This window comes from Meleagris gallopavo, chromosome 16 (assembly GCF_905368555.1).
Source record: "Meleagris gallopavo chromosome 16, MGAL_WU_HG_1.1, whole genome shotgun sequence".
NCBI lineage: Eukaryota > Metazoa > Chordata > Aves > Galliformes > Phasianidae > Meleagris > Meleagris gallopavo.
The window spans coordinates 14,200,734-14,227,338 of record NC_139419.1 but is presented as its reverse complement, the minus strand read 5'-3'; the positions used below and the strand labels follow the sequence as shown (position 1 = coordinate 14,227,338).

General features: G+C 43.8%; 1 protein-coding gene across 5 annotated transcripts in view; it reads right to left on the bottom strand.

Annotated features, from left to right (window-relative positions):
• Positions 1–26,605, bottom strand: part of CRAMP1 (cramped chromatin regulator 1) — a 44,862-nt gene extending 18,257 nt beyond the window's left edge. Inside the window, exons 1-11 of one of the 5 annotated variants that reach the window (XR_014886706.1) lie at positions 24,688–25,980; positions 23,870–24,219; positions 14,794–14,987; positions 13,256–13,409; positions 11,138–11,221; positions 9,183–9,231; positions 6,397–6,482; positions 5,602–5,725; positions 4,462–4,543; positions 2,760–4,022; positions 578–755 (exon numbers count right to left, since the gene is read on the bottom strand). Coding sequence is in view for 4 of the 5 variants with exons in the window: in XM_085237104.1 (XP_085093230.1) it covers positions 578–755; positions 2,760–4,022; positions 4,462–4,543; positions 5,602–5,725; positions 6,397–6,482; positions 9,183–9,231; positions 11,138–11,221; positions 13,256–13,409; positions 14,794–14,987; positions 23,870–24,219; positions 24,688–24,914 (2,791 nt within the window). In the remaining variant the exon portion in view is untranslated. The other 4 variants (XM_085237106.1, XM_085237105.1, XM_085237104.1 and 1 more) reach the window with 4 other exon arrangements.

Genomic DNA, 26,605 nt, shown 5'->3' with positions numbered 1-26,605 from the left:
GAGCATGAGTTAGGACATGCTTGCTATCAATATGATGTAATGGAATGCCAACACCTGAGGCAGATGCTGAATATAATATCTCAAGCAGAGCTGTTGAGGAGATAAACAAGGTAGGTAGAATGCTGTGTTCAGCACTTCATGCACCTCTGTTCAAGCCAAACAGATTAACTGAAGTCACTCAGACTCTTTGATAGGTGCTGCACAGGAGAATGACACAGATTTTTCAGCGCTGATTTTACCAACAGCCTTCATGCCATGTGTTTACCTCCCAGCTCTGGAAGCCTTCACTCTCTGAAGATCCCCTACCTCCTCCTATCCCTTCTCCTAGCAAACGCCGGCATCTTCTTCTGACTGTTGAGACATCTTCTGGATTGAGAGCTGTATTGTTGACTGCTTTGCAAGATTCAAAGAACTGAACTTAGGACAACCCTAAAGCAAATATACCATGTTCTTAAGCAATAACGTTTGTAACAGTAGTAGCACTCACTCTGCCAGAGTCACACGACTGGAACTTGTCCATCATGGTATGAGGTGTTCAGAGTCTGATCCACTGAAACAGATTTGTATGAATACTCACCTGAGGAGCTGGAAGCAGCAGCAGGAGAAAACGTCTTGTTGTTGCGAAGGGCAGACTGATTTCGAGTGCAGCCTGGACTTCTGGTGCTGATGGTAACCACCTTCCCTGGAGGAGTCAGTGACTGCTCCTCCTGAGTAGGCTTTATAGGTGATGTGGCAACAGAGCTCATCTCAGGGGTCTGAAAACACAAGTACATTAAAAGAATATTGGCCATTGTTACAGCAAACACATTGTTAAACTCATTCTACATAGGAAACACTAAAAAAAAAAAACCAAAAACCAACCCTGATGTACTAGAATACCTGTAATACTCTAACCAATGCCTCTATGAGCGTGTGGTGAAAGGCTGAAATTCTTCCCATATGCATTTAAAAGTAGAGGCAATGACAAACATTCGGCACAGTAACAAAAGAGGGGCTGCTTTTAATTCAGGAGAAATTTCCGTAAGCTCTAATCATCCAGAGATGATGAAGTAGAACCTGGAAGTAGAACCTAGGAAGCAGACCTGGACAAAAATACTTTGCCGTCAATGCTTATCAAATACAAACAAATAGTTTTGAAATTTTTCCCATTCCTTTTCCTACTCCATACCGTTACATGGCAGTAAAAACAGAAGCACATGGCAAAGCACATTACTGATTTTCCAGGTCTATCCAACTGATTTCCTTGTTTCCTACATGGTTTTCTAGAAAATGTACCCTTTTTAAACAATCTGTGTGCAACCACAGGCATAAAATTAACACCCATGCTTGACTGCAATGCAATTTGATACAGTTTGCTTTATGCTTGTAATCTTCATTTAGAAGAATGAACCATGGAACAATCAAGCATTCTGATTATCCTGAGCAAACTGCAGGATCTGGTACCTTCAGACAGGCAGCAAGTATCATCCTTGACTTCTGAATGCTTATGTCATTCTAATGACGTTCACTGCCACAAGAAGCTTATGCATTTCATGCTTCAGAAAAAGATAAAGTGGTATTTGGCAAATAAAGAAAAAGGTTACGTTACTTTTTATTGGAATGTATTAGGAGGCACAGTGCTTTTCAGGTGTATTAGCTTGCTCTGTTTAAGACAAACAATGCCAAAAAGAAAACATTTGTTAATAACAGCCTCATATCCTCATGTATTGCCTTCTCCCTCAAGTCTTTTGAGATACCCTTCCTTCTATTGGCAGTCATTAAACATCTTCCCTGCCTGTCACGTGTGCCACCTGCAGGAGATGCCAAGAGATCTGTGCCATTGTCACACATCTGCCTGATGGTGCACCAGAAGTCTTCAGAGTTTGAATAAAGTCTAAATCAGGAGCTGTAGCTGAGCGAAGATGGTTCTACATTTAGAAAGTCTAAAAATGTAAGACTGTAAAATCAGAAACAAAAGGAGGTGCTGTGCTGTTACTAAGTCTGCACCAAACAGATCAGATCAAAGACCACAGGTGTCAGGGAAGAGATTCATTTGCATCCTATGCTGGAATATGATGCAAATAGTATCTTCAGCTCATCACATCTTCATTGCAGGAATTCAGTCAGATATGCTGAATTTGGCTTTTTTTGATCTTGAAAAGCATATTTTATTACGTTTCAATTAATTACAGTAGGAAGAAACAGCAGCCAAGATCTAAAGTGGCAGATCTTAAACACTGGTTACAGCACACAACAAGGAAAGCAAGTTCATTCCCACTTGTCTGCCTAACAAGAAATTGTTTTTCTAGATATGTTAAACATCCTAGAGCCCCTGAAGTTCTAAAAAAAAAAAAATAAATAAAAAATAAAAAAATTACTGTAGTTAGCCAGTTTCAAGGAAATTGATCGTTTTTCCACTTGGCATGATTTTGAGCTGCATTAACATTAGAAATTTAGGATTGTAGTTTTTGTTTGGAATTTTAATTTGAGAGAAGGCACCTAACTGCTCATGACTGATCTCCTGAGTTCACTGTAATACTGCTGAGACTCGACAAGCCAGAAACCAAACACTACTGTAAAAAGCAGATGGAGCACAGTGAGGCCAAGTCCACTCTGCAGCAACCTGTTTGGACTTTTTTTAAAAAAAAAAAACAAACACAGGAATCTCTCCAATTTTAGCGGAGCTGGTTATTGATTTACCAGGAACATAGTAGGAATAAGAATTATTTCCCAGCTCAAATAAGAGAGTAGCATCTGAAGGGTAAAGAAGTGCTACTTACTGGTTTGGGATTGACTTCAGTAGAGATGAGTTTTAAAAGGCAATTTAGGAGTTTCTGCTTGTGAAAGGTAGTACATGTAGGAACAGCACTTGATTCAGATGTTTGCTCCCTGGCATCCTGGGTTTCTGGCTCCAAGACAGCCAGCCAGTCATATTCCAGCTGCAACTTGTTCGGTTTGCCCATCATGAGGTAGACTTCAGCCAGCGTAAGGCTCTCAGAAGTTCGCAGGCTCCATCCTTCTTCTCTAACTTGTTGAGAGAGCCGGCTTGGGTCATCCTTGAGAGACTTCGTGTTAGATTGTCCCTGAGGTGGAGGTGGAAATGAGGAGCTCAGCTTCTCTTGAGAATCCTCCATTACTGCATCTGTTGTTATCTCCTTGGTACATGCATCAAGCTGCTGGCTCTGGCTAGCCTGAGCTTCACATCTGGCTGTGCCACTGCTGGGTGAAGCCACACCACCTCTCAGTAGCTGAGAATAGGAGTCAGATGTCTCTGTGCTCCTCCCACTTGGAAAAGCCACAGGAGAAGTATCACCAGCTGCTGGAGTAGAATCCTTCCCATGCGGTTTGTCTGTGCAAGAACATTTCTCTGGGACAATCAGATCCTGACAGGACTTCATGTACCGTGGGAATGGATCGAGCAGAGAGAGCTCTTCCACATCAGGGATCTTACTGCAAGCACAAGCTGTGCTGCATGATGCTAGTACAGTTGCTTGGTCACCAGCCAAGGCCTCCCTGCCTTCCACACAGAAAGCTGCTGAACTCAGCTTTTCATGATTCCCTTCTTGATCTTGAAGTCCAGAAGGCGGCTTGCTGAGAGAGTTAGTGATGCCAAGGTTTGAGGCTGCTCCTTCCACCAGACCAGAATCTGCAGAGCCATCTTCAGTGCTTGCAGAAACTTCAGCTGTGGGCTGAGAGGTTCTGCTCGATTCTGTAGTGCTCTCAGCCCTTCCAACACTCTTGCCTTCTGTTCCCCGCGGGTATTTCAGTTGTCCCCTAGCTGTTCCCTGACCACTCTGTATGCCCAGAATTTGTGCAGGTGGTAGTAAGTGAGTGTCCTTTGTGTTCTGTTTGCATTTGCCAGTTTCCTGCCAATGCACCGTGCAGAAAGCCTTGGAGTGGACCACTCGGGCTACCCCAGGCAGTGGGGTGAGTGTACAGTTCTCTCCTGGAAAGAGATGGAGCATCACCTTCTCCTCCGAGAGGCTGCCTCTTGTTTCTGAATCTCTGGAGTCTTGAAGCTGCCGTTCCTCTAGTGTTTTACGCTAAAAAAGATGTGTTAAAGATTATAACCACTATCTGCCCCTTCAAAACAAGCACCTGATGGCTTATTTTGCAGATGAACAAAATTAGTAGCTAATCAGAGGTTCTCTATTCAGCATAGATATGAAGGCTCTACGATCAGAAGTTAGTCCTGTGTTGATAAACTATACTGAAGATCTGCTACAAGCACAAACTAAGTGTATGGGGACTTATTACTAACTAGCTTTTCGTACTATGGAAGAGTTGAGGTGGAAGTGAGTGAAATGCTACAGGATTTCCCACGAAAGGCACCTTCACATTAGTGATGCTGAGATACTACTTCTATCTTCATCAAGCATGGGCTGGTAAATTTATTAAGCAGACTTACATTTCTTAGATGAACTTTTAAGAAGGGAATTGGTCCCAAGCCAAGGCATACAGAACAAAGGAAGAAAAGGATACTATACGCACTTCATGGAGAGCCCACTTCTGCTTCAGGAATTCAATAAGGCTGGAAACCTTCCGATGCAACTCCACAATCATCCTGTATACAAAACGAAGCAAACAAATAGTGGAAAAAAAAGTCAACAGAAATTCCAATCAGAGCCCCATGCTAGCATGGGAATTATGGGAACAAACTGGCATTCTGTAACATAGCACACAGAACACAGCCACCATTCCTGAACAACGAAACAAAAACAGCTGGCCAGAAATTGCAACATTAATACCTAATTAACTTGCAGCTGTGAAAGACCTAAAAGCCTATCCGATAACTCTGACTGCCACCATTCAAGATACTAGTTCTACCAGACAGAAACAGAAAAAACAACAAAACATTGGAGAAGATGGCAAGATTTGGCTAAACCTGAGTAGATCTAGCAAGGCACAGTGCTACTATGTGAAACATGGAAAGAGAAATGGGGACAAAATTTTATTTATTTATTTTACTTTTTTGCTCTTAAAGCATTTTAGAAGTAAATCTTGCACTACACATCTTTGTTTTCTTCTCCACGTGACATTCAGTCATTATAAAGAAATGCTTCACAAGAAGGAGCCGTCAGCATCACAGAGGCCCTTCAGCCACAACTTTCAGACTAGCTGTAAGGACTCAGATGGACAGCCACTGACAGCAATGAGCAACAAAAGCAGGCAGATTTGGTTGGAAGCAAGTCAAGCTAAATATTTCCATTCCTGCTACCATTGTGCTGCGTTTGACACATTCAGACTCCTGATGCAGGTGCCTCTGGCCATTGTTTTACTTCCATCCCCTATGCCTCTGTCTCACAGCATGCCCAATACAAATTTTAGTAGAACTAATGCTGCATGTCCCCAGTCCATTTGTCTCTACTATGACAACTGGGTGTAAATGGCACCAAACAAATCCATCTCCAACTTTAGCATCTCCTATCATTGCCCGAATTAAAAAGTGTAAAGAATAAAAGTAAATTAAACTTTCCATGAGAATCATGTACTCAGGTTGGACAAAGGCTTCAGAATAAGTATGATTAGGTAAACTACATTATCAATTATGTACCATGGAATAGAATACTGCCCACACACTTCTCTGTTCTGCACTGAGCACCAAAATCAAGTCTTTGTTACCTGAGCCGTGGATTCTGGGCAAGGCTCTGCACTCGAGCCCAGGCATGATTATTTCGTGGCTGCAACTCAACGGGGACCTTGAGAGGAAGACGTACTGGCTTCTGGTCCTCTTCATCACTAATGCCTGAAGGGAGATGAAGCACAAAGGGAATGGATCAAAGCAAGAAAGCTCAAGCAGAATGCTTTATGTTCAATTACGTAAGAAAAAAGCATCACAGGTATCAGCACCACCTACAGACAACTTAAGGAACTCAGCTTTACCAGTGGTGGGAGCCTGCCTCCTTAGATTACCTTCTGTTCCAATATGTTGATGTTTTGCCTTGGACACTGCAGTGCCAATGTCAGCCAGCTAGAAGCTCTGAACAAGTGCAGTATTTCAGATCTTTAAATTGTACTGATACTACTTACTGGGGGTGGGAGAAGGGCTGAAATAAAGAAGGTAAAAAACAAAGTCTAAAATGCTTGATGGTAAAAATCCACTCCTGTTTTTTCACTGATATAGGAAGACAACTAATCTTCAAATATAATGAAAGCAAACTGGCAAAGCTGTAGCCATCTTCTATGGTATAAGTATCTCCTCTGTAATTTCATTAGTGCCATACTCAGGTGGATTTTAAAGTTAGCAAATTCTACAAACAAACAGGGTTATAATAAGACAACAGGGACATATCTGTGCCCAATACAAATGTAAAATAACACAAACTCCCCTGCCAGTAACATATACATTAAAATCGCTCTACTCTCATATTCCTCCAACTCTCTGTTAAAACTGTTTCACATTTCAGCATCTCTTACCATCTGGATCACAGAGCTTCTTCAAAGCCCTGCACATTGGAGCTTTGATACGAAGGTTTCTGCCTTTGTAACGAACAGTCGTAGCCCTGGATATATTCAAAGAGAAGTATTTACAGGCACCATTAACTTGAGACTGTAGGTACTCAGCAGTGGTACAATCAGACACAGTCATCTCGACAGAAACTAAGAAATATAAGGGTTTGCAATGCAGATTCACAAAGGCATTCAGTTTTTTTTTTATATATATTTTTCATCACCTTACTTTTCATTATAGAAATGCTACTCTTGTAGCACTCCTCTTCCAGACATCCACAACACACTGGGTCCTGTTATGTGCACTAAGGGAAGGGTTGTTAAGATATACAGACCAAAATCATGTTACTTGGTTGCACAGCACCCTCAGATAAAGCTTGTTTGGAAAAGACAATTGGTTGTGCTTTTGTCTCCTCTTTATATTCCTAGTTTTCATTATAAAAACAAACCAAAAAACCTGAAGCTCTTAAAAAGTCTTCCACTCCATAATATAAACACAACCACTGCAGAAACGAGGCCAAACCACTTGTGCAGGAAACTGAACAGTCACTTCTACACCGTAGTTCCAATACCACAGAAATAGCTATAAAGATCCTTAAAAACAAAACTACTTTTTGCTTCCCGAGCAGCAGAGCTATCTTCATCCAGTCAGCTCTGCTGTCTTTTTAGAGGCTTAAAGGCAGGCAGGCACTGATACAAAGGTACTGATGGAATTATTTACACCTCAAGCAGTAAGGATCACCAAGCACAGAAGCAGCAAGATAAACACGAGCCTTTGTAGGTAAAAGGAAAGAAATTATGGAGAATGTTGTTAGAGCAAGATCTGGATGTAAGGAAGGTAACATCTCACAAAGTGAGCACTTGTCTATGCAGCCAAGAGGGAAAGTCACAAAGGGGCAGCAGGAGGCAAAGATGCAGTGGAAGAGGTGAGCAGTGCAGAAGTTTCACACAGCACACTGTGAACCTCTGCAGGTTCAGAACAGGCCAGGGCTGGAAGGGCAGATGTAACAAAGAACTAGCAAGAAAAGACTGGGCAAACAGCGATTTGGATTCCCTGTGCTTTCTGAGTTTTGTTTCATAGATGTCCTGCTTGGCAGTTCTGAAAACTTGTGTAAGCAGCCTGTGTGTGCCAGTGTGGGCATGAGCGTGCCAAGCGACTCGGATCAGTTACAGAAGCTGACACAGAAATTCTCCTGCTCCCCTCGGACTTATAACTAGGATCCATCTTCTGACATATCACTGACTCAGCCAACTGCAGCTGAACCAAAAGCTACGTGCTAGCTGCTCTTACAGATCCATGACATTCTACAGACAAGTACACAGAAGTCTTGAAGCTGTTAGCTTCAGTAATCAAACAGGGACATTTAACACAAAGATTTTGCCTTTACATTAAATAACTTAATTATATTTTCAAGCACTATTTTTGATATGTAAGCTGGGTTTATGAGCTCAACTAGGAAGAGTTTCAATATGGTTTTGCTACAAGCATCTCAGAGACATTTGTTTTTCTTACACCAAGCAATTATTACACAGAGTCAGAGACAATGTCTAACAGACAAAACATGCAGACTGCCAGAGACAGCTCCTCGCAGTCCTACCTCTCCTTGACCCCTACCAAACAACTTCTGCTCACGTTTACCTGCTTCAGGAGAAGATTACTGCAATCATGCATGTTCACATTTGTCATTCTTAATTGCTAATTACTTTCAGTCAAGACTTTCAACACAGCGACAAGTGTTCTGCACTCAGAGGAAAGGAGGTGTACCAGACTTGAAAGAAAGATGTTAGGAACTGAAAAAAAGAGACCCGCTTACAAAGAGAGAGATCACAGAATTTTAACACCTCTGAGCAAGATGGAATGAAAACATTTTATCTAATGGGATACATCCATTGTGTTTGTTTGTGGAGATACAGGGCTGTCCTGCACGTGCAGGGATCAACTCACTTAGTGTAGATGTGCAGGTGCTAATGAGGAAGAAAACATGAGCACATTTTGCTCCTGTAAGAACAACAAGGTTTCCCACCAAGCAGAGTAAGAGGTGCAGGAGGAAAAAGGAAGCCCAAGCCATTCTGACTGATACATAAAGTGGATTAAGCAATCTGTTTTAAAAATCCTTTCATTTATGGGAAAAAAAAAAAAAGGTAAGATTTGTACAAAACCCAAATGGAAGCTTCTGCTTTAATTTGAAATTTGGTAAACAAAAGAATGAACCAGTGATCTCATCAGCAATCACATCCACGAGCTACAACACATCAGCAGGCTGCTTGGACTGCAGCTTTCAGGAGAAGAAACTGTAAGGCACCCACATGGGGACTCAACTTACAACCAGTGAAAGTGCAGCACCAAGTGTCCCCCTTATGTAAGCTGAAGTCAGCAGCTGCTCAGTATGACAAACCTTTCTTTTTTTTTCCTCCATTTTACAATACAGCTTAGTTCATCAGCGATTTGCTACAATAACATAGTCTAAAAGCACAAATGCCAAAAATAAAAAGCAACCCGTGTAAGACAAAATGAAACTGTTTTCCAGTTTCTTCTGAAGACGCGATTAGGGCAAGCTGATGCCTGTTGAGCAGCTACAGCTTGGAAGGCATTCAGTTTGATGACCATAGTCCCTCATGATAAAAAACACATACAAAAGAAACTAAGCATCAAATGTGAAACTCCAGCCCTGAAAAACTAAAAGTGGTCTCAGAGCCTGGATGACCAATCCAACAATCCATTTTGAGAGTTTCAGGGATAAGTTCTTACTTACCCGGCCTGAATAAGCTCATTAAGTTTGGCTGCATTCTTGTCATCCATACCTTTATGTAAAAAGGACAAAACAGTAAATTAGAATTCTAAGTGATGCAGTTCTGACCTTTATTTCTGTGCTGTTTGGTTTTCAAAACTAACACATTTTCTTCTTATGAAGGACTAAGGTGCATAAATGGGCTTAATTTTTAGAAAATATTCTATTCCCATAGTGCTCAAGCACTGCATGGTCCTTGCAATGAAAATTACATCTTAACAATTATATGACCCCAGATTAGGTGCTACACACATCCTGGGTTGTTGTGCATTAATCTGACACTGCAGTACTAAAAAGAAAGCTTCCTCATCTGCTCCATCTCTGTTGCTAAGGCAGCACAGCGTGATGAAAGAGCAGAGCCTTCGCGAGGAGAGGAGAAAAAAAATCAAAATAACAAAATGCATGTATAAATCACAGCTCTCTTCCATGCACTACACTCAACGTTTTAAAGTAGACATTATGATAACTTGATTTGTATTCTCTATAAATAGTTATGCCCAAATCTACTTACTGTACAATTAACCTCCCTGTGGCAATGATGAAAGTCCTGACGTGCTTTTGTTTCTAAGTAGCTCTACAAAAGTTTTCTCAATTTTTGGGCAGACAGGACTGGGTAAGGAATTGCAAAACAAGGAGAAAAATAACCTCCACCACCTGCAGAGCAGACCCCTTTAAGCTGGGTATAGGGGCTTGTCTGCTGAAGTCCATTTGAAGTCAGAGAAGAGAGTTAATTGTGAGAAAATTGTAAGGTAAAATATCTAACCAAGTACCAAAATTATAAAAAGGCAGAAGCACAGAGTATGCACGCATTGCCATGGTGACTGTGCAAACCCTCGTTCCCATTTGGAGCCAAGGAGGGTCTGCTTTTAAGACAAGATGTGGATAAAAGAAAGAAACACTAAAACTCATTTCTACTGGCAGTGCCATCTGTACCTTGCCTCTGCTCTGCCTCTGACCTTCTTTGTCACAGAACAGTTCAAAATGTCTTCACAGAACAAAGTAAGAACATTCCAAACATCCTAACTGATGACACAGTTCATTAAAATCCCAGGTAAGGGGATAATCTAACAAAAAAATCTGCAAAAATAACAGCCGCTTTGGGATTTGTACATGGTCACAACATTCATTTTTTTTCAGCTCACTGCCAGCTTGAGTTTACAAATGATAGAATTTTGATTATTTCCTTCCTTTTGCAAACAAAACGTGCAGTACTTGGATCTAACACCAACTAACTCCACAAAAAAACTTGGGAATGAATGAAAAGAAGATACATGTAGGTGGGCTGGAGCATACAACACTTGTTACCCTCCCCATTCTCCAAGCCAGTCACTCTGCTCTGGAAGCCATCAAGACCACGCACCCTGCTAATGCAACCCATCTGTCTCCAGAAGACTGGGGAGCAGAGGTAAGGCACGTGCTCATCATCTACACTTGTCCCTGTGGGCACAACCTGCCTGTGGGACTGACATGAAGGTCCCAATGCATTCTGACTAGCCAGGAAAGCTAATATTTCTTATTATAATACATAATGCCTTTTCCATCTTCAGTGTTCGTTATTACTCCAAAGAACTGACCTGGAGAAAGGTGCCAGCCCAGAGTTTGACAGTGTAAGCAGAAACACTGTTGAGTACAAATACTGCTCAAGTATAACAAAACAGACAGATAACCCAAACTGCAAATACTTTGACCTGTCATCTGTGGATATCACATGAGCTGCATCTCACATATAGTAAAAGCCAAAGAAATGTATCAAAGAAAAAGGGGACTCGTGCAGTTGACTGCAATAGAGTACAATGAACACAAACTCTTTAATAAGACAAAAGTAAAACTGTACCAGACGTGCCTAACTTCAAGTGCAGATACTTTTGATTCTACCGTCTAAAAATAATTTTCAGTTATCTGAAACAATTCATACTCACATCCCCCAATCTTTTTCCTCAATTCTCCATAGCAGATTAGGCCATAAAGCTCCAGGGATGATTTTTTCAGCCCTTGAGAGAACACTGAAAAAAACAAAAAAAAACAGAAAAGGTACAAGTGAGATGACATCATCCAAAATGCAGATACTCATTTCAATTCTGTGAAAAGATGAATGATTCACATTTTTAGCAATGAGACAAACACCTCACAGAAGGTAAGACTAAGCAGCTTTCGCAGGATTTAAACAAGCATCCAATTGTTCAATATATAAAATAGAGCTAATCCAGTTGCATCAACCTTACTATCATGACACTGTTTACAATTTCTGAAGAAATTATCCATATGCTCCCCAGAAACTGCATATAACTCTTTAAGAAGTTGGTCTGAATTCTCCAGAAGATGCATACTCTACAGGAAAGCAAATTGGAGATTTAAGGCAAATCCTAGATTTTATATTTTATCTAAAGAGTTGTACTCTTTCAGCTGAAGGAGCTTTTTCAAACAGCTCCCCTCCCCTTTCTTATTAACACACATCGCAGAAACATTATTACTTCTAGCAGATGTAAATATCTATAACAGTAGTCAAAGTGTGGTGATGTACAAATCAGAAGAAAGCATTTATTCTTGTCCATTCATCAAGAATTTGGTGTTCTTGGACTTGCAAGCTTGCTTAACCTCAAAATTCAGACACACGTATTTTGACCATTATTAGAGCTAAAAAAGGCACAACACCAATTCTTAAATTACTACAGCCAATGGGATTTGTACCTTTTAGGTACAGACCCAAGTATTAACATTATCCAAAAAACAGATGAAGTTCCTCCAAGACAACTTTGTTTAAGTTTTTCCACACAGTGCTTGCTCGAAAATAAAATACTAATTGCTTGGTTCATTTCAGTGTCTTGTCTTGATGTGGAAAACAAACAAACAAAAAAACCTTTAAAAATACACATTATGAGAAGTGCTTTAGATGTGTAAGCCCTTCTTTGGATAACCTAATCTCAGGAAGAAGCAAAATTAAGTTCATAAAGAGACTGTTTTGTACACTATCTTTACATTTATTCAGCTTTTTATTTTTTTATTTTTTTATTAGCACTTAAAGTCACAGCCATTTCTCACTGAGTGATTTTTAATGTGAGAGGTTCTGGCCACAAACTGTAAAGATGAATTTGCTGTCCAGACTTGCTGAAGTTAAAAATAATTGTTTTAAGACCAAAACTTTGGACAACGATGACACTATCACAATCTATGCAACTCAGAATACAGTACCAAAATGTCAGGAAAGCCCAGGAAATCTTTATTCAAACAAAAGCTAAGAGGAGAACTAACAATCTTCATAATATCTTAAAATAGACAACAGAACTGCACGTTAGTACAGTCTATTCACTCTGCAGTAGATTCCTTTAACCACTCGTCAAAGCAGGCTATCCACAAATTGACCTGAATCCTCACTGCCCATTACTGGAGAGTAAGCAACTGACAAAAATCAATGACCACACATTGCTACAAAACACCACTAGCAGTTCATACAACTTCCCAATTTCGCTTCGATTCAGCATGCTGGGGAAGGAAAGAAAGAATGTTAAGTAGGAAACAGAACACAGGAACTCCTGACTAAAGAATTAATGACACAATTTCAGGCTTAAAGTGTAAATAAGCATTTCATTATTCACATCTGTATCAGACTACTTAATTATTTCTACCTTCCACTGAAAAGTGCAAAGAACTGCAAGAGTCAGTTTGCTTGATGAAGTCATGCCTGACCAGCTATCATTTAGGCACATGTTCTCTAGGGCATGCTCCTGAGAACAGAAAGAGAAACTTCTCAAACCTGCCTTTTCCCCAGCACTAGCACCAGGATCAGCAGTTAATATGGTGTGAACTGATAGAAAGGCAATGATAAAAAAGAACAGAACTTTTTGAGAAGTATTTTGCAAAGATGATGAACCTCCCTGTGATTACGTTCACAATCATACAACGTATTCACAACAGATCCTATTCAGTACTTGTTTTCTCATTCCCATCATTCCTACCCTCCATGATGATTCCAAAAGGTTGGACTCCCATACTGACAAGCCTGGGAGTTGTGCACTAAGCCCACTTCCCTGCATACTAACCATTATCAAAGTCAATGTACTTTGAGATCTTGTGCCAGGTGCGGTAGTAGAAATGGCGGACCTGCTCCTTGTTCTTCACCATGCTTGCTGGCTTGCCTTTCTTCTTGTACTTCAGGGCAATGTTGTTCTGGATAGCTTCAAAGTCCTTCCCATGCTGAAGGACAAATCAAACAAACCCAAACAGTCAAAATCTCTTTTTGTAAGACAACTGAAACAACATGAAGGTTTTGGGGGTTCTTTCTGGGAAGTTAGGTTTCAGTGTCAAAACTCAACAGCAAAATAATGACAGTATTTTCCTTTATGCAAAATGCATTATGGATGCCACCTTTTTATTGGGTTGTTTCAAACTAAAATGTAAATTACTGGTAACTTTTTCAAAAGACAACTTTACTCAGATGCATTGAGTGGCAGAACTGAAAACACTGACTTTGTCACTCAGCTCTCTTTACTTCCTTCACTACTTTCCCCTCTCTTCACTCCCCAATATACTTCTAACCTGGGACTAATGTTTTGTTTAACAACTTCTACTTACAGGAAATTTCACATTTGAGTTATTAGTGCTACATCTGAGCTTCAAATAATGAAGGGAAAGTTGGTGGTACCTACAGAAGAAACGCTTTTACAGGGGCAGCTTATTCTCAGGGTAAAAATAAAACTAAGACACGTAAGTGCCCCTTAAAAACCATCCAATCTCTATAAAATCCTTTATGAACATAAATTACCAGTGAACTCATTTCTCTGAATTCAGAAAAGGTTGGAGTTGATTTTAATACAGCTATAAAATAGGAAAACTTCTTTTAAATAGCAACAGCATTAAAAGAATGGCAGCAGGGAACCAAATTAACAATTCCTCTCAGTGACAGAAGGACTTGAAGGAAACAGTTCAAATGTTTGTTGTGTTGACAAAGCTCATGAATCATAACACTTAAAAAAAACAAACTTGTGACCATTTCTTTTGTTTTCATCTTCAGCACATATTTTAATAGCCATAAAGGCTCTTAAATCAGTATTCTTAAAATAACTTCAGGGAAAAAAAAGAGGAATATATCACATTCAATATATGAGATAAGAAGTTAGATGATCTAACTTTCCTTGTCTCTCAACCCTAGCACCAAAATGGTTTTACTCTTTATCATCAGAGGACTAAATACAGTATTCTGCAACACTTTAAAATAAAACAATTTCTCATTTGCTAATATTAGCATGTGTTGCTTCCAAAAGTTGAGATGGCAACATTATTTTTTCCTCAGTTGAAAGAGAATCATAATTGAAAATATTATTAAGAGTAATTCACATATCTACCAGTGTATTTAAAAAGAAAAAAAAAAGAAAAAAAGAAAAAAAGCTTGACAACTTTGGAAAGGTGGCTTTGATTCACAACTGCTGTATAGCCAACTGCACGGGGACATATGCACAAAAAAAACCTAATATAAACATATGGGAGATGCTCCTGCAAAACGCACTTAAATCAACCTTCTTTAGCAACACTCACCTACCCAATGAAACCACGTAACCTGGTTATTTTCCTCTACGCCTACCTCATACAGTCCCTCAAAGAACGTGTTTTTGTCCTCTGTGCTCCACGACTCCCACTGCCGCCGGACCTTCTTCCCTTCCTCCTTCTCTCCAGCTGAGGAGCCCAGGTTCCTTGCTGCTGACTTGGAATTCCCAGTAGGATTGCTGGGAGGTATTCCTGATGTGCCACCAGACGCAGTCCCTCCATTATCTGCCCCTGCAAAAACCCCAAAGCAACACATGTGAGTATTAAACCCACAGAGGGATTCACGGATAAGTGAGGAATTCAGCCTACCCAGGAAAACACAAAAATAATCCAAGCTATCCCAGTGACAAGTCCCAGCACTTCCTCCTTCCCCAGATTCTGGTGCAACATTTGCAAGAGGGCACAGCAGTGCAAACTTGACTGTACCGTTCTCAGTTGTTGGCACCCCAAAGGACACGATCTGGGGGCAGGGAACACCAAAAAGCACAGATCAGAAATAGTGGGGTGAGGGTGATAAAGCCCCTGATGCAACTATGAGGAATCACCAGCTTTACAAGTAGCAGAAAGATTAAAAGGCACTGAAGAAAATGGGGAGGAAGAACAGTAGGAAGGCAATAGCTGTGTATAATGCAGTAGATCACACTCCCCCTGCCCTGACTGAGAAGGAAAACTCTTCTTACTTTTTCTTTTAAATCACCCCTGAAACGAAGTTCTTTTGAAGATATCATTAAAAACATTGTCATCCAACCTTAAATGCGTTATTCATCCACAACAGAAGCCAAACCAAGCATTTGTAGTGTTCTAACAGGTCATCAGAATCCAGAAACCAGAGAGATTTCCCCAAAAGAACCCTCCTTTTGTTTCCAAGAGAGTCCAAGCATTCTCAATAGCTTATACTCCCAAAATACACTTTCCCCCATTTTGCCAAGATGCAGCATTTAAGATTTGGCCACACAGATCAGAGCAGCAGTGTACCCTATAAAAAATATTCTTCTAACATTAAACATCCACTACCTGCTATAAACAAAGAACATATTACTGTTTCCACTTGTCCAGTCACTGTCCCTTATGTGGTTTATCTCAAAATAAATTGGTCATTTTAAAGTTAATTTTTCTTTCATTTCCAGGAACCATTTGATCATTTTGAAGACAATTGCTGTCACCACAGGGAAGCACATAAGACAAAGCATGAAAGAGAATTCACCTTAAAAATAATAATAATAATAATAATCTACCAAAGAACCCCAAGCAAACAAAAAGCTTCTCCATTTCCTAAAGCCCCCCTCTGTGCCTCATGAAATAACTGACAATTAGCAATTTAATTCTGATACTGTAAAGCCTTCAAAAATGCAAAATCATTGGAAAAATGTGACATGTGCCATGTAATACATGGCTGAGAAGATAAACAGCAGTTTTAAGATCCAGAATCACTTCTTTACTCTGTAAAGGTGAAACTATTATATCATAATTAGCATAACATCTTTAATATGTTTAACGCCTTTACTGATTATCTGAGGAAGGCATTGGGTGCACCCTCAGTAAGTTTGCAGATGACACCAAACTGGGGGAAGTGTTGATCTGCCCGAGGGTAGGAAGGCCCCACAGAACAACCTGGACAGGCTGATCGCTGGGCTGAGGACAGTGGGATGAGATTCAACAAGACAAGTGTCGGGTCCTGCACTTTGGCCACAACAGCCCAAGCAACGCTACAGGCATGGGGCAGAGCGGCTGGAAGGGTGTTAGTCAACATCCCAGAGCACCTGGGGGTGTTGGTCAACACTCAGCTGAACGTGAGCCAGCAGTGTGCCCAGGTGGCCGAAAAGGCCAACGGCATCCTGGTTGTGTCAGCAATAGTGCAGCCAGCAGGCAGGGAGGTGATCGTCCCACTGCACTCAGCCCTGGGGGGCCGCAGTGCTGTGCTCAGCTCTGGGCTCCTCACTGCAAGGCAAGACAGCGAGGCCCTGCAGCGTGTCAGAGAGGGGCATGGAGCTGTGAGGGGTCTGGAGCACAAGGCTGATGGGGATCAGCTGAAAAAGATAAGACAGGAAGATCTGCCTGTGAGGTACAAAGCAGAAAGTTTGGATGCTGAAGTTCACAGAATTTTTATTCAGCTTTCAACAAACAATTCACAGAGATGTGGAGATTCCATACTTGGTACTTGAACTATAATCTCCAGAAAGATCACAGATGAGAGAATCAGTGCTTCAGACACTAATTTGTTTGGTAATTCAGTGTCCTTCCTTAGAATTTCAAGTATCATTTTCTGCAGGTGAAGACGTCTTCACAGTCCTACGGGAAACTAAAATACTTTCAAAAAAATACAAAGGGATGTAAAGAGTGCAGTTTAAGATCTAACGTGAAAATGACACTCAGTGGAACACTGCACATATCACGAGTTGCAGGCAGTACCAGTGTCTCACCCTGACTATAACCACAAGTTCCTCCTTCTAAACTCCTGGCAGCATCTTAGTGTCTACTCTTCCATTTTCTACCAGCAGCTCCCACCTGCCTGCTGATCCCTGCCTTCTCTGAGGGATTTTGGAACTTGGCAGAGTCAAGCCCCACTACACTCATGTATCTCAACATGCAGGCTGCCTTTCTTACTGGCATTCTTTAGGGTTAGCTGCAAAGTGTGAACTTCTGCAGGAGTCACCAGTCAGCTGCAGGTGGAACAGCTACCAGGAGATACCTTCAGAAAGGAGACCTGAGTTCACAGACTCGGTGATGTTTCTTTGGACTCAGTGATCTTTAACTCACTCCAACCTGAGTGGTTCTGTGATTCTGTGACGTTTGCATGCTGCAACCAAATCCAGAGTACAAAACACTGCCTGCCTCTGCAAGGCATGGGATGCAAACACTAACTTGAAACACACCAGCAAGATTCCTTTAAAGCATTTTATCCTTCTTTTGGATTTTATACAAGCCAGTAACAAGGCTGAACTATAGAGAAGTTCAAAAGCACTTCTTGGTAAGGAGTGCCACTAAGAAAGCCACCGCAGAAAACGCTTGACTGTTTATTGTCACACACCTGCAGCCTTGGCAGTCCTCAGAAACGTGCATCAAAACACTTGCAGCCAACAGAGTTGCATAAAATGCAAATATTCTTAAACTTTGCAAAACACTTCCAAACTTGTTCTGCTATTCTCATGACAGAGCTCTCCTCAAAATGCATTTACTTCTCACTTTTAATTGCTGAAAAAAAAAAAAAAAAAAAGAAAAAGAAACTTCCAAACTTTCTTCCTGATCACAAGGTAAACAAGACCCAGTTTTAGCCACGTTTTCCCAAAGGTAAATAAGCCATCACACATCAAGTGATTGCACTGCTAGTGTACGATACAGGAATTTAAGTGAAGCCACTTGCTTTGTGGAAAGACCCAACATACCTGCAGCTGGATCTAATTTGCTCTTCTCTCCAAGAACCACAGCTGAGAACACAGGCAAGAGAGGGAGAGACTGACATATTCCCAGCAAGTCACTGCTTCAAACTGAGGACTAACATTTTAACTGGAAAGTGAGCTTCTACGTTATATGTCTCTGTAGTAAGTAGCAGAGACTCCTAAGAAGGCCTAGGACAGCTAAAGCCATGGTGTACATTCATACCATGTTACACTCATTATGAATTAACATCCAAAGTTTTATAATACAACACATAAACGCCCTACAGAAATCAAATAGCACAGCTTCTTCCATCTCTTACTATTTAGATTTGCAAAACTCAGATATAGGGTCAAAGTGGATGCCCCATCCCTGCAGGCATTCAAGGCCAGGCTGGATGTGGCTCTGGACAGCCTGGTCTGCTGGTTGGCGACCTGCACATAGCAGGGGGTTGGAACTGGATGAAAACTGAGGTCCTTTTCAACCCAGGCCATTCTAGGATTCTCTGATTTAGCTGAATGTGTTTAAACCAACAGGTGAGCACACACAAAACTATACCAGTGCTTGCTTTTGTATGGACAGTATACATTTAAGCTATCAGTTGCAGCAGTATCTGAGCTAACCAAGCATCACTGTAAAAAAAAAAAAAAAAAAAGTCTTTTATTTAAACAAGTAAATCTGGTCACTGCTCTGCCTCAAGTAAATCATTCCCTTGCTGTTCCACTAGAAAAAAATCCTTAAGTAGAATAATTCATTGTAAGCATGTATGCTAGGCACAGAGCCTGGCGCAGGGTTCCATCTGCACCTGCACCTTGCAGGCAGGCACCTTTCAAAGCTCAGTACCTACAGTATAGGGCACATGAAACAAAATCCTCCTGTTGTGGTCTGAGATACCATGGAGTTCTGGTCCTAAGCCACCGTAAGTGGATATGTCAGGGTGGGATGGAAGGAGAAGTATCAGTGGTAAATGAGATGGGCAGAATTAAGAATATTAGAACAAGAGGCTGTACGAATAGTTTTCAAAGAGTCATTCACTCCCTAGAGAAATGATGGAGGAACAGTATTTCACTCAAAGGCTACAACACGTGTAGCATACAAATTTGGGAAGATACAGTAAAATCATCTTGTTAAGTACATATATCAGTTATTCTGGTACATTCAGACTCTTCACAGGAGAACATACTAATTAATTTAATTCACACATCTACAGAACAAGCAACTTTGGTTGGCTGAAGCAAACTACGGAATGCTTTCCAGTGAGGTTTACGCAGTGCAAAAAGATGGAATGTTTCAATACTACTCATGTTTTCAGCAGAGGTTGTTTGTGGCTTTTACTTTTTAAAGAAAACTGCTTATTATACGTTTTAGGAATAAATCTGGAGAACAGCATGAAAGACATCTTCAAGCTTCAGCTCATCACCACGACATTTTGTTACTACTTCCTCCTTCCTCCTGACTGCATTCTGCATTCACAAAACAGGTGAGAAGCACAAGTGAGAACACCCTATGTTAGCTCATAACAGAGCTACAGCACGCAATGGCAACGTTCTACAATTATTTTTGGTAACCTGATGACAACACTCACGTGTATATTTTCACCACTTACTGCTTCACAGACAGAAGTCCCCAAACCCACTCTAAAACTGATGCTTACAACAGTGCAGATTGTTTGCACTGAAGAAGAAAACTCAGAAATCCCTCTTCTTTAGCAACCTTGTAATGGCCTGCTTCCTCTTCTTCCTCTTCCTCAATCAACTTCTTTATCTCCAAATTCTCAATCAGCTGCCTCCACCATTCCCTCAGGTTCCTTCTCAGGTTTGCTGCAAGTTACTTCAAGACTGACCTCCAAGCATCCGTACTCCAAAAGGAGTGCTCCATCTGAGCCGTGGAACTTGAAATAATTAAGATAGTCAACATTTGAAAATAGGGTAACAATAATTCCCCCCAAATTACACACATTTAGATTATTGTGCAGTGAATTTAGTAAACCTTTCAGCAACCAAAGTGGTGTGACCTATGGAAGCTCATGTTTTCAAACTTCCCTCTACTACAATAATTTCATGCTTTTCTTCTCCCCTCCCGAAATAAAAGTGCAACACAGTACACACAAAAAGGGTAAATCAGAGTAAAAAATTTAAATAAAATAATCTGCAGCTAATTGTTCTATCACAGTCATCTTGGAAATGAGTATTTTCATGCATTTTACTCAGAAGAATTTGTGAGTTCTTACAAACCCTCCCAGAACCATAGGAATACAGTAAAGTCAAAAAGTCAGCAGATGCTGAGTGCATGAAGTCCTCCAGAGTTATGTACACTGAAGCTGATTTCAACAATTTCTTTGCTCCAATAAAGTACTCTAAAAACAGAAGAGCAAAAAAAAAAAAAAAAAAAAAGATCTGTGACAAACTGAAAATACTACCACCTCGAAATGGCTTTTAAAGACACAACTAGAACAAACTAATGCCTGCTGGGTAACGACCATTTGAAAGACATTAATTTTAACAATCACACTTCTTAATCAAAGGATGGTTTTGTTGGAAGGGACCTCATATCCCCCCCCCCCCAGTCCCACCTCTACTGTGGGCAGCCTGCCCCCCCCCCCAAGATGAGGCTGCCCAGGGCCCTTCTGCAGCCTTGGACACCTGCAGGGATGGGGCTCCACAACCAATAATAGCATTATTATTAATAATAGCAAAGAGATTCCACTTCAGAATACACAGATTCTGAAAGCAGGCCCACTTTGATATAACCTTAAGAGTTACCTACTGTTATTAAAAGATCACAGCAGAAACAAGTTCCTGGTTTCAGTGGACCAAATCTAGGAGTGGTCTGAACAGCCCTTCTGACCAAGATCAGTGTCACCTTTGCAGTTATCACACTGCTTGTGACAAGCAAATCATAAAATAGATTCAAATTTCCAGGGCTGACACAAAAGATTGCTGAAGGCATTCAAGCTCTTTATCTTTGTTATACTTTGAGGGGAAGAGAAAGTTGATGGGACAGCAAGCACAGGGATTTAAGTCCCAACTTTACTGGAAATTTTCAATGTTCAACTGGTTCTCTACTAGAAGTCAGCTTAGAGGGACACTTCATTGGGAATGCAAAGCCCTATAAATTCTGAGAACCTAACACTGGATTAGAGAGAACTCAGACAAACCTGGAAAGCATCTCTGTATGGAGCTCTGCATGTAAAGAACTCAAAACATGAGCACTGCTCCAAAAGTAATGCCTCCTACCTCACTACATTGGCCCACAATGTCAGCCATCTCTTTTGGTGGGACGGCAGCAGAGGTTGAACCTTCCCACCAATATCCCATTACCTTTTGTTGCTGTGTGACACATGGCAGCAGAGGGGCAGCTTGACAAAAGGGCACCTGGAAGTGCACATGGAGCAAAGGTGTGTCACTGAATTCCTCCATATGGAAAAACGGCACCCACTGACATCCATCAACACCTGCTGAACACCAATGGAAACTAAACAATGGATGTGAGCACAGAGAGGAGGAGGGTGGTGCATTTCAGCAACGGGGACAGTGGGGCACCTCCACTGCTGCAATTTGTATGGGCATGACATGCAGGTCTTGTTCATCACTGGCAAAAGTGCACCACCACCAGAGGTACCTATGCTGAAAAATGGTGTTTAGTTGTTTGTTAGCTGAGAATGTGCTCTAATAAACAGTGCCACTGTGCTCTTTGGATTTGCTGAAGTTTCCACGGAAATTATTAGGAGGCATTACTTTTGGAGCAACCTCCATAGAGAGGACCCCACTGCACAGGTCTGTTCTCCAACAGCTGGCAGTTACAATCCATTCCATACAATGGAAATCAGCTTTAATACATTCACATCTAAGCTAGCCAGGCAAAGACGTGGCTGGTCTTATAATTCAAGAAGGGAAACTACAACTGTCATTCTACCAATGACTGTCACTCCCAACAATTTAAGAAAGTCTCCCCAAACCTGACAGTGTAGTCAAGTACAGCAATTACCAGTCTATGACCAATTACTGAAATAAGATGGCTTATTCTGTATATAGTTTTATTATGGCTCTTTTAGAATCTGAACTGCAAAATAAACTTAAGTTCATTCTTAGCTGTGTTTTATCCCAGGAAGAATAACTCCTCTCCTCTAAAATCATAAATGAGTATTTATGTACAAATGCAAATATACACATGAACAAATTATGTCATCTCTGTGCATGTGTGCATTCATTTTCAGAGCGAAAAAATAATTTCAAATGCATACAATGCACTTGTCCATGATGGACAATATGCACTACAAATAAACATCTCCTTCCATTTAATACCACTTACAACCCTTGAAATAATTGTCTGTAGCTAAACACTCCTGGGTATTCCATCTGTTTGTTTATTTGGTTTAATGCAGCTGGGAGAAAAATTACGCAGCCCTTTCTGCTCTATCTTCCAACAGCACACACAGAAGACCTTCACTTAAAACAAAAAAGTTTAATGTCTTAAAGCGGACTTACTGAGACACTAAGAATCCCTCAGCCAATTACATAAACTGACTGTCAAACAACTGAGCTCAGGGTTTTCTCATTATATGGCAATAACTAAAATACCACCACGTGCAAAGGGCTGCTTGCTTACCGTAACACAAAACTACAGCAATTCTTAATGCTCACCTATTGCCCTGCACTGCAGTGGACTGAAAAAGTGAGGCAATGCCCAACATGCACTTGAGCTGCAGAGTTTTATTTTGTTTCAGCGGACAAGAATAAACTTGGCTATTTCTAGTCTTGAAGAAACCTGTAAATGTTATTTTCTCTCAAAATGTATCAGAAATTAATATTTGAGTACTTTTGTACAAGGTACCCAAGATTAATGTCAAGCACAGCACAGTTACAGCGCCAGGTGTTGGCTGGGGAGAGCCGAGCAAACACAATAGCACCAAAGACTCACATGGCCTCGCTGCCTCCCAGCTACTTCAGAAAGAAACAGCTCTGACTAGAAGTCACATTCTCATCCTCAATGCTGAGGTAGAAAAGCATATATATGTGTGTACGTATGCATGCAGGCACATATGTACATGTACACATAGATGTGTGCGATGAAAACCTTAAAAGAGAACAACAACAACAACAACAAACAAACCAAACAACAAAAACCCACCCTCTGCTCTGATATATAATACAGTGAGGGCGACTCACAAACCTCTGGAAACAAAAAGTTCAAAACGTGCGCCTCAAAGACACTTCCGAAGTAGTTCCATGGTTAAAACAGTCACAGAAATCATTGGGCAAAATCAACAATATCTCGGGGTTTGCTTTTCCCCCCTTTTATTAAGCTATCACCCAGTGAATTTCTTATTATTCAGTGACAGAGTTCAGGGCGCAGCAATCTGATTACACAGCTTGTTAGAGTCTAATTTCCTAGTGAAAATACAGAAATTTCCTAAAACTCAAGTGATGAAATGCAAGGAAGGAATGGAAGGTCTGCTCCAATAATGGAATTTTCCTCTTCCACATACAAACCCAGCCTACCCCCACTCCCCCCACCCCCCTTTTTTTGGGAACAGGACAGTGGGCAGCAGAGAAGTTGAAGCCTTGGGACACAAAGAAGATTTCAGCTGCTGTGAGAAACAGGCCCCACAGCTCCTTCCCCAAAACCAAACAAAAGATGGCATCTGCAGGAAGAGAATGACAACCCCCATACACACAGGTGGCCCATCCACACCCCACCCCCCTGCGGGTTCTGGGGGGGGTGCCAAAATACAGTACCTTTGCCTTTTACAGCTGCGCTGCTGCCAATTGAAGAGGATGCCTGGGAATCCTTCTTCAGCCTCTTGCTCTGAGGTCTGACACTGGACCTGAGAAAATGATGCTGGTCCTGGCTGTGGGAGGGCTGGAGGACAGCCGGGGCCTGGGCTAAACTGGGGTTCGGCGGGGGGCTGCTGGTAGTGTTGCTGTTGATGATCTTCTCTTCTTTCTTTGTGCTGCTGCTGCCTGGAGCTGCCTCTCCTCCTCCTCCTGCCCCTTCTTCTTCCAGGGACTCCTCATCTCCTCCTGCTCTCTTGCCCAGCTTTTTCACCCCTTCCTCCCCGCCGCTCTCGCCCAGTTTCACTGTCATCCTGTTGGGGAGGAGAGAAAGAAAGGAGAGAGACATAAAGTCAGACCGGGGAGCCCCCCAGAGAGGGGGAGAAACCCCTGGGCTGAGAGGGGAGAAGTTTAGCTGCAGAAATTCCTCTCAACATGGCCGCCGTTGTTTGTTACTAAATCCCCTTTCGTTTGCTGTCCCGACCCAACAACCTGTGCCGAGGGCGGGAGGGGAGAGCTCCGCGGGAAGCCCCCCAAACCGGCCCAAAAGGCGGCGGGGCTCCCCCGGCGATCCCCCCGGCACCCCCCGGAGGGCTCCGGGCCGCCTTCAGAGGAGAAATCGCGGAGGCGAACTCGGGCGCTGGAAGCGCTCGGCAGGCGGCGAGGGAGGCAGCGCCGGGCCCGGCGGAGCGGGGCAGAGCGGTCGGGCCGGCCCGGGGCTCGGCCCCATCCCACCCCTCCGACGGCTCCGGGAGCTCGGGGGGGCTCCTCGCCCTCCTCACCGTGGGGCCGAGCCGGCCCGGCCCGCCGCGGGGGGGGGCTCCATGCTCCTCGATGCGGCGGCGGCGGCTTCTCCTCCTCCCTGTGTGTGTGTGCGGCTGGGGCTGGGACTGGCCGCGGCGACCAAGATTTCCAGCTCCCCTCCGCCCCCACCCCGCGCCTCCCCGGGGCCGCGCTCCACCCGGGGGGCTCCGGGCACGGCTGGTCCCACCGCCTCTGCGGGGAGCATCGCCCGGCCGCGGTTCTCCCGTCAGCGACGGCCGGGCCGGGCCCGGGGCCGCCTCGTCGGCGTCTGCCCGCGATGCCCGGCGGCGGCGGAGGGACCCCCACATCGATGCGCCCCGGGGCGGACACCGCCGCGGAGCCTCGCCGCCTCCACGCCGCGCTCAGGGATCGCGGCCACAGGGAGCTGCGCGGGGTTCTCTGCCCGGGGATGGGCTTCGAGGGGCACCCGCGTGAGCCTTGACCTCAAAACGTGCCCGCTGCGCTGCGGGCTGGACCTGGAGCACAGCACCCGGTGCGGACGCCCAAAGGCGCTCAGACCAACTGCCTACTGAAACCCTACGCTTTGGTGGGAGCATGGTGGGCACCTCCTGAAGTCCACCTGGAAGGAAGGCCGTCCAGCAGCAGCGGGAGAAGAACGCCCGCATTGCGGCTCCCCATGGCAGCAACAGCAGCCAACTTCAAGCATGGGCAAAGAGATGCTCACGAAAGAAGGAAACTCAAAACATCACCCATGGAGCAACGGGATTCCTGTGTGTTGGGCCGATATCAGAAGAAAGCGCTTTAAAGCGCACCAGGTGCATCACCTGCCTGTGACATGGGAGCATGTGTGCCTGCAGGTCATGGCACGTGCTCCTGTGACGGAAGTGATGCTTTTCCCTCTAACAGCTCCTGGCCGACGCACTGTGCCCAGCAGCCCAGAAGGATGCGGGGTGATGTTCTGTTCCTTGCAGTAGGCACCATACGCTGGTGTGAACCACAAATCTAAACCCACGTTAAAACTTCCATACTGAAATTTCACATCAAACCCTGACAGAGCCCTGATTACCCACGCAAAGACTTCTCCAAACAACCAAACCACGATGTTTTCAGTTGTTACGATGACAGAAATCTTACAACTCTGACAGCCCGTGCTCAAAGACGTCCTCTTCAGCAGGGCAGGATCTGACCCCACCCTCAGCTTCACGGCCACAGACCGGGCGCTGCACCCCAGCAGCGGGGTGTGAGGGTTCCCCCCCTTCAGCGTGTCCTCGGGGCAACGGAGCCACCCCCGGCCCCCTTCCCGCTCCCGCCAGCCCTCCGGCCGGGCTCACCCCGCCGCATCCCCTCCCTTCTCGCCCAACACCACTTTCCCTTTCTCTCTCCACCCGGAACACTCCCGTCATACCATCACGGGCCCCGCACCGCCCCGCAGCCCGGCCGCTCTCCCCGCACGGTCGCCGGTGCTCGGGCATTCGGCCCCAGGGACACGCGAGACCCGGGGTCCCCGCCCGCCCGGCCCGCAGCGTTACCTGCCGCATCAACGCCGCCGCGCAGCCTCCGCGCTCCGGCTGTCCCTGCGGCGGCCGCTCCGGCTCCCCCGGCCCCAGGCACCCCCAGGCTGCGCCTCGCAGCCGCCAGCTCGGGGGGAGGCCGGCGCGCCCCGCGACCCCCGCGGCCTCCAGCGGCCCTCCCGACGCTGCCGGCGGGAGCGGCAGCGCTTCCCGACCGGAGAGGCGACCTCTCGTCCCCGGCTCCCCCGCAACCGCGGCGCCGCCGGCCGGAGCCGCGGCTCCCTGGCGCCCAGGCTCGGCCCTTACGCGGGCCGCGATGGGTCCGGGCCGCCGCGGCTCCGCTTCCTCGTCAGCCTGCGCCGGGCCGAGGGGGCGGGGCGCGGCGCGCGGGCCCCGCTAGGCGCACCGCGGCACGCCCCTCCCG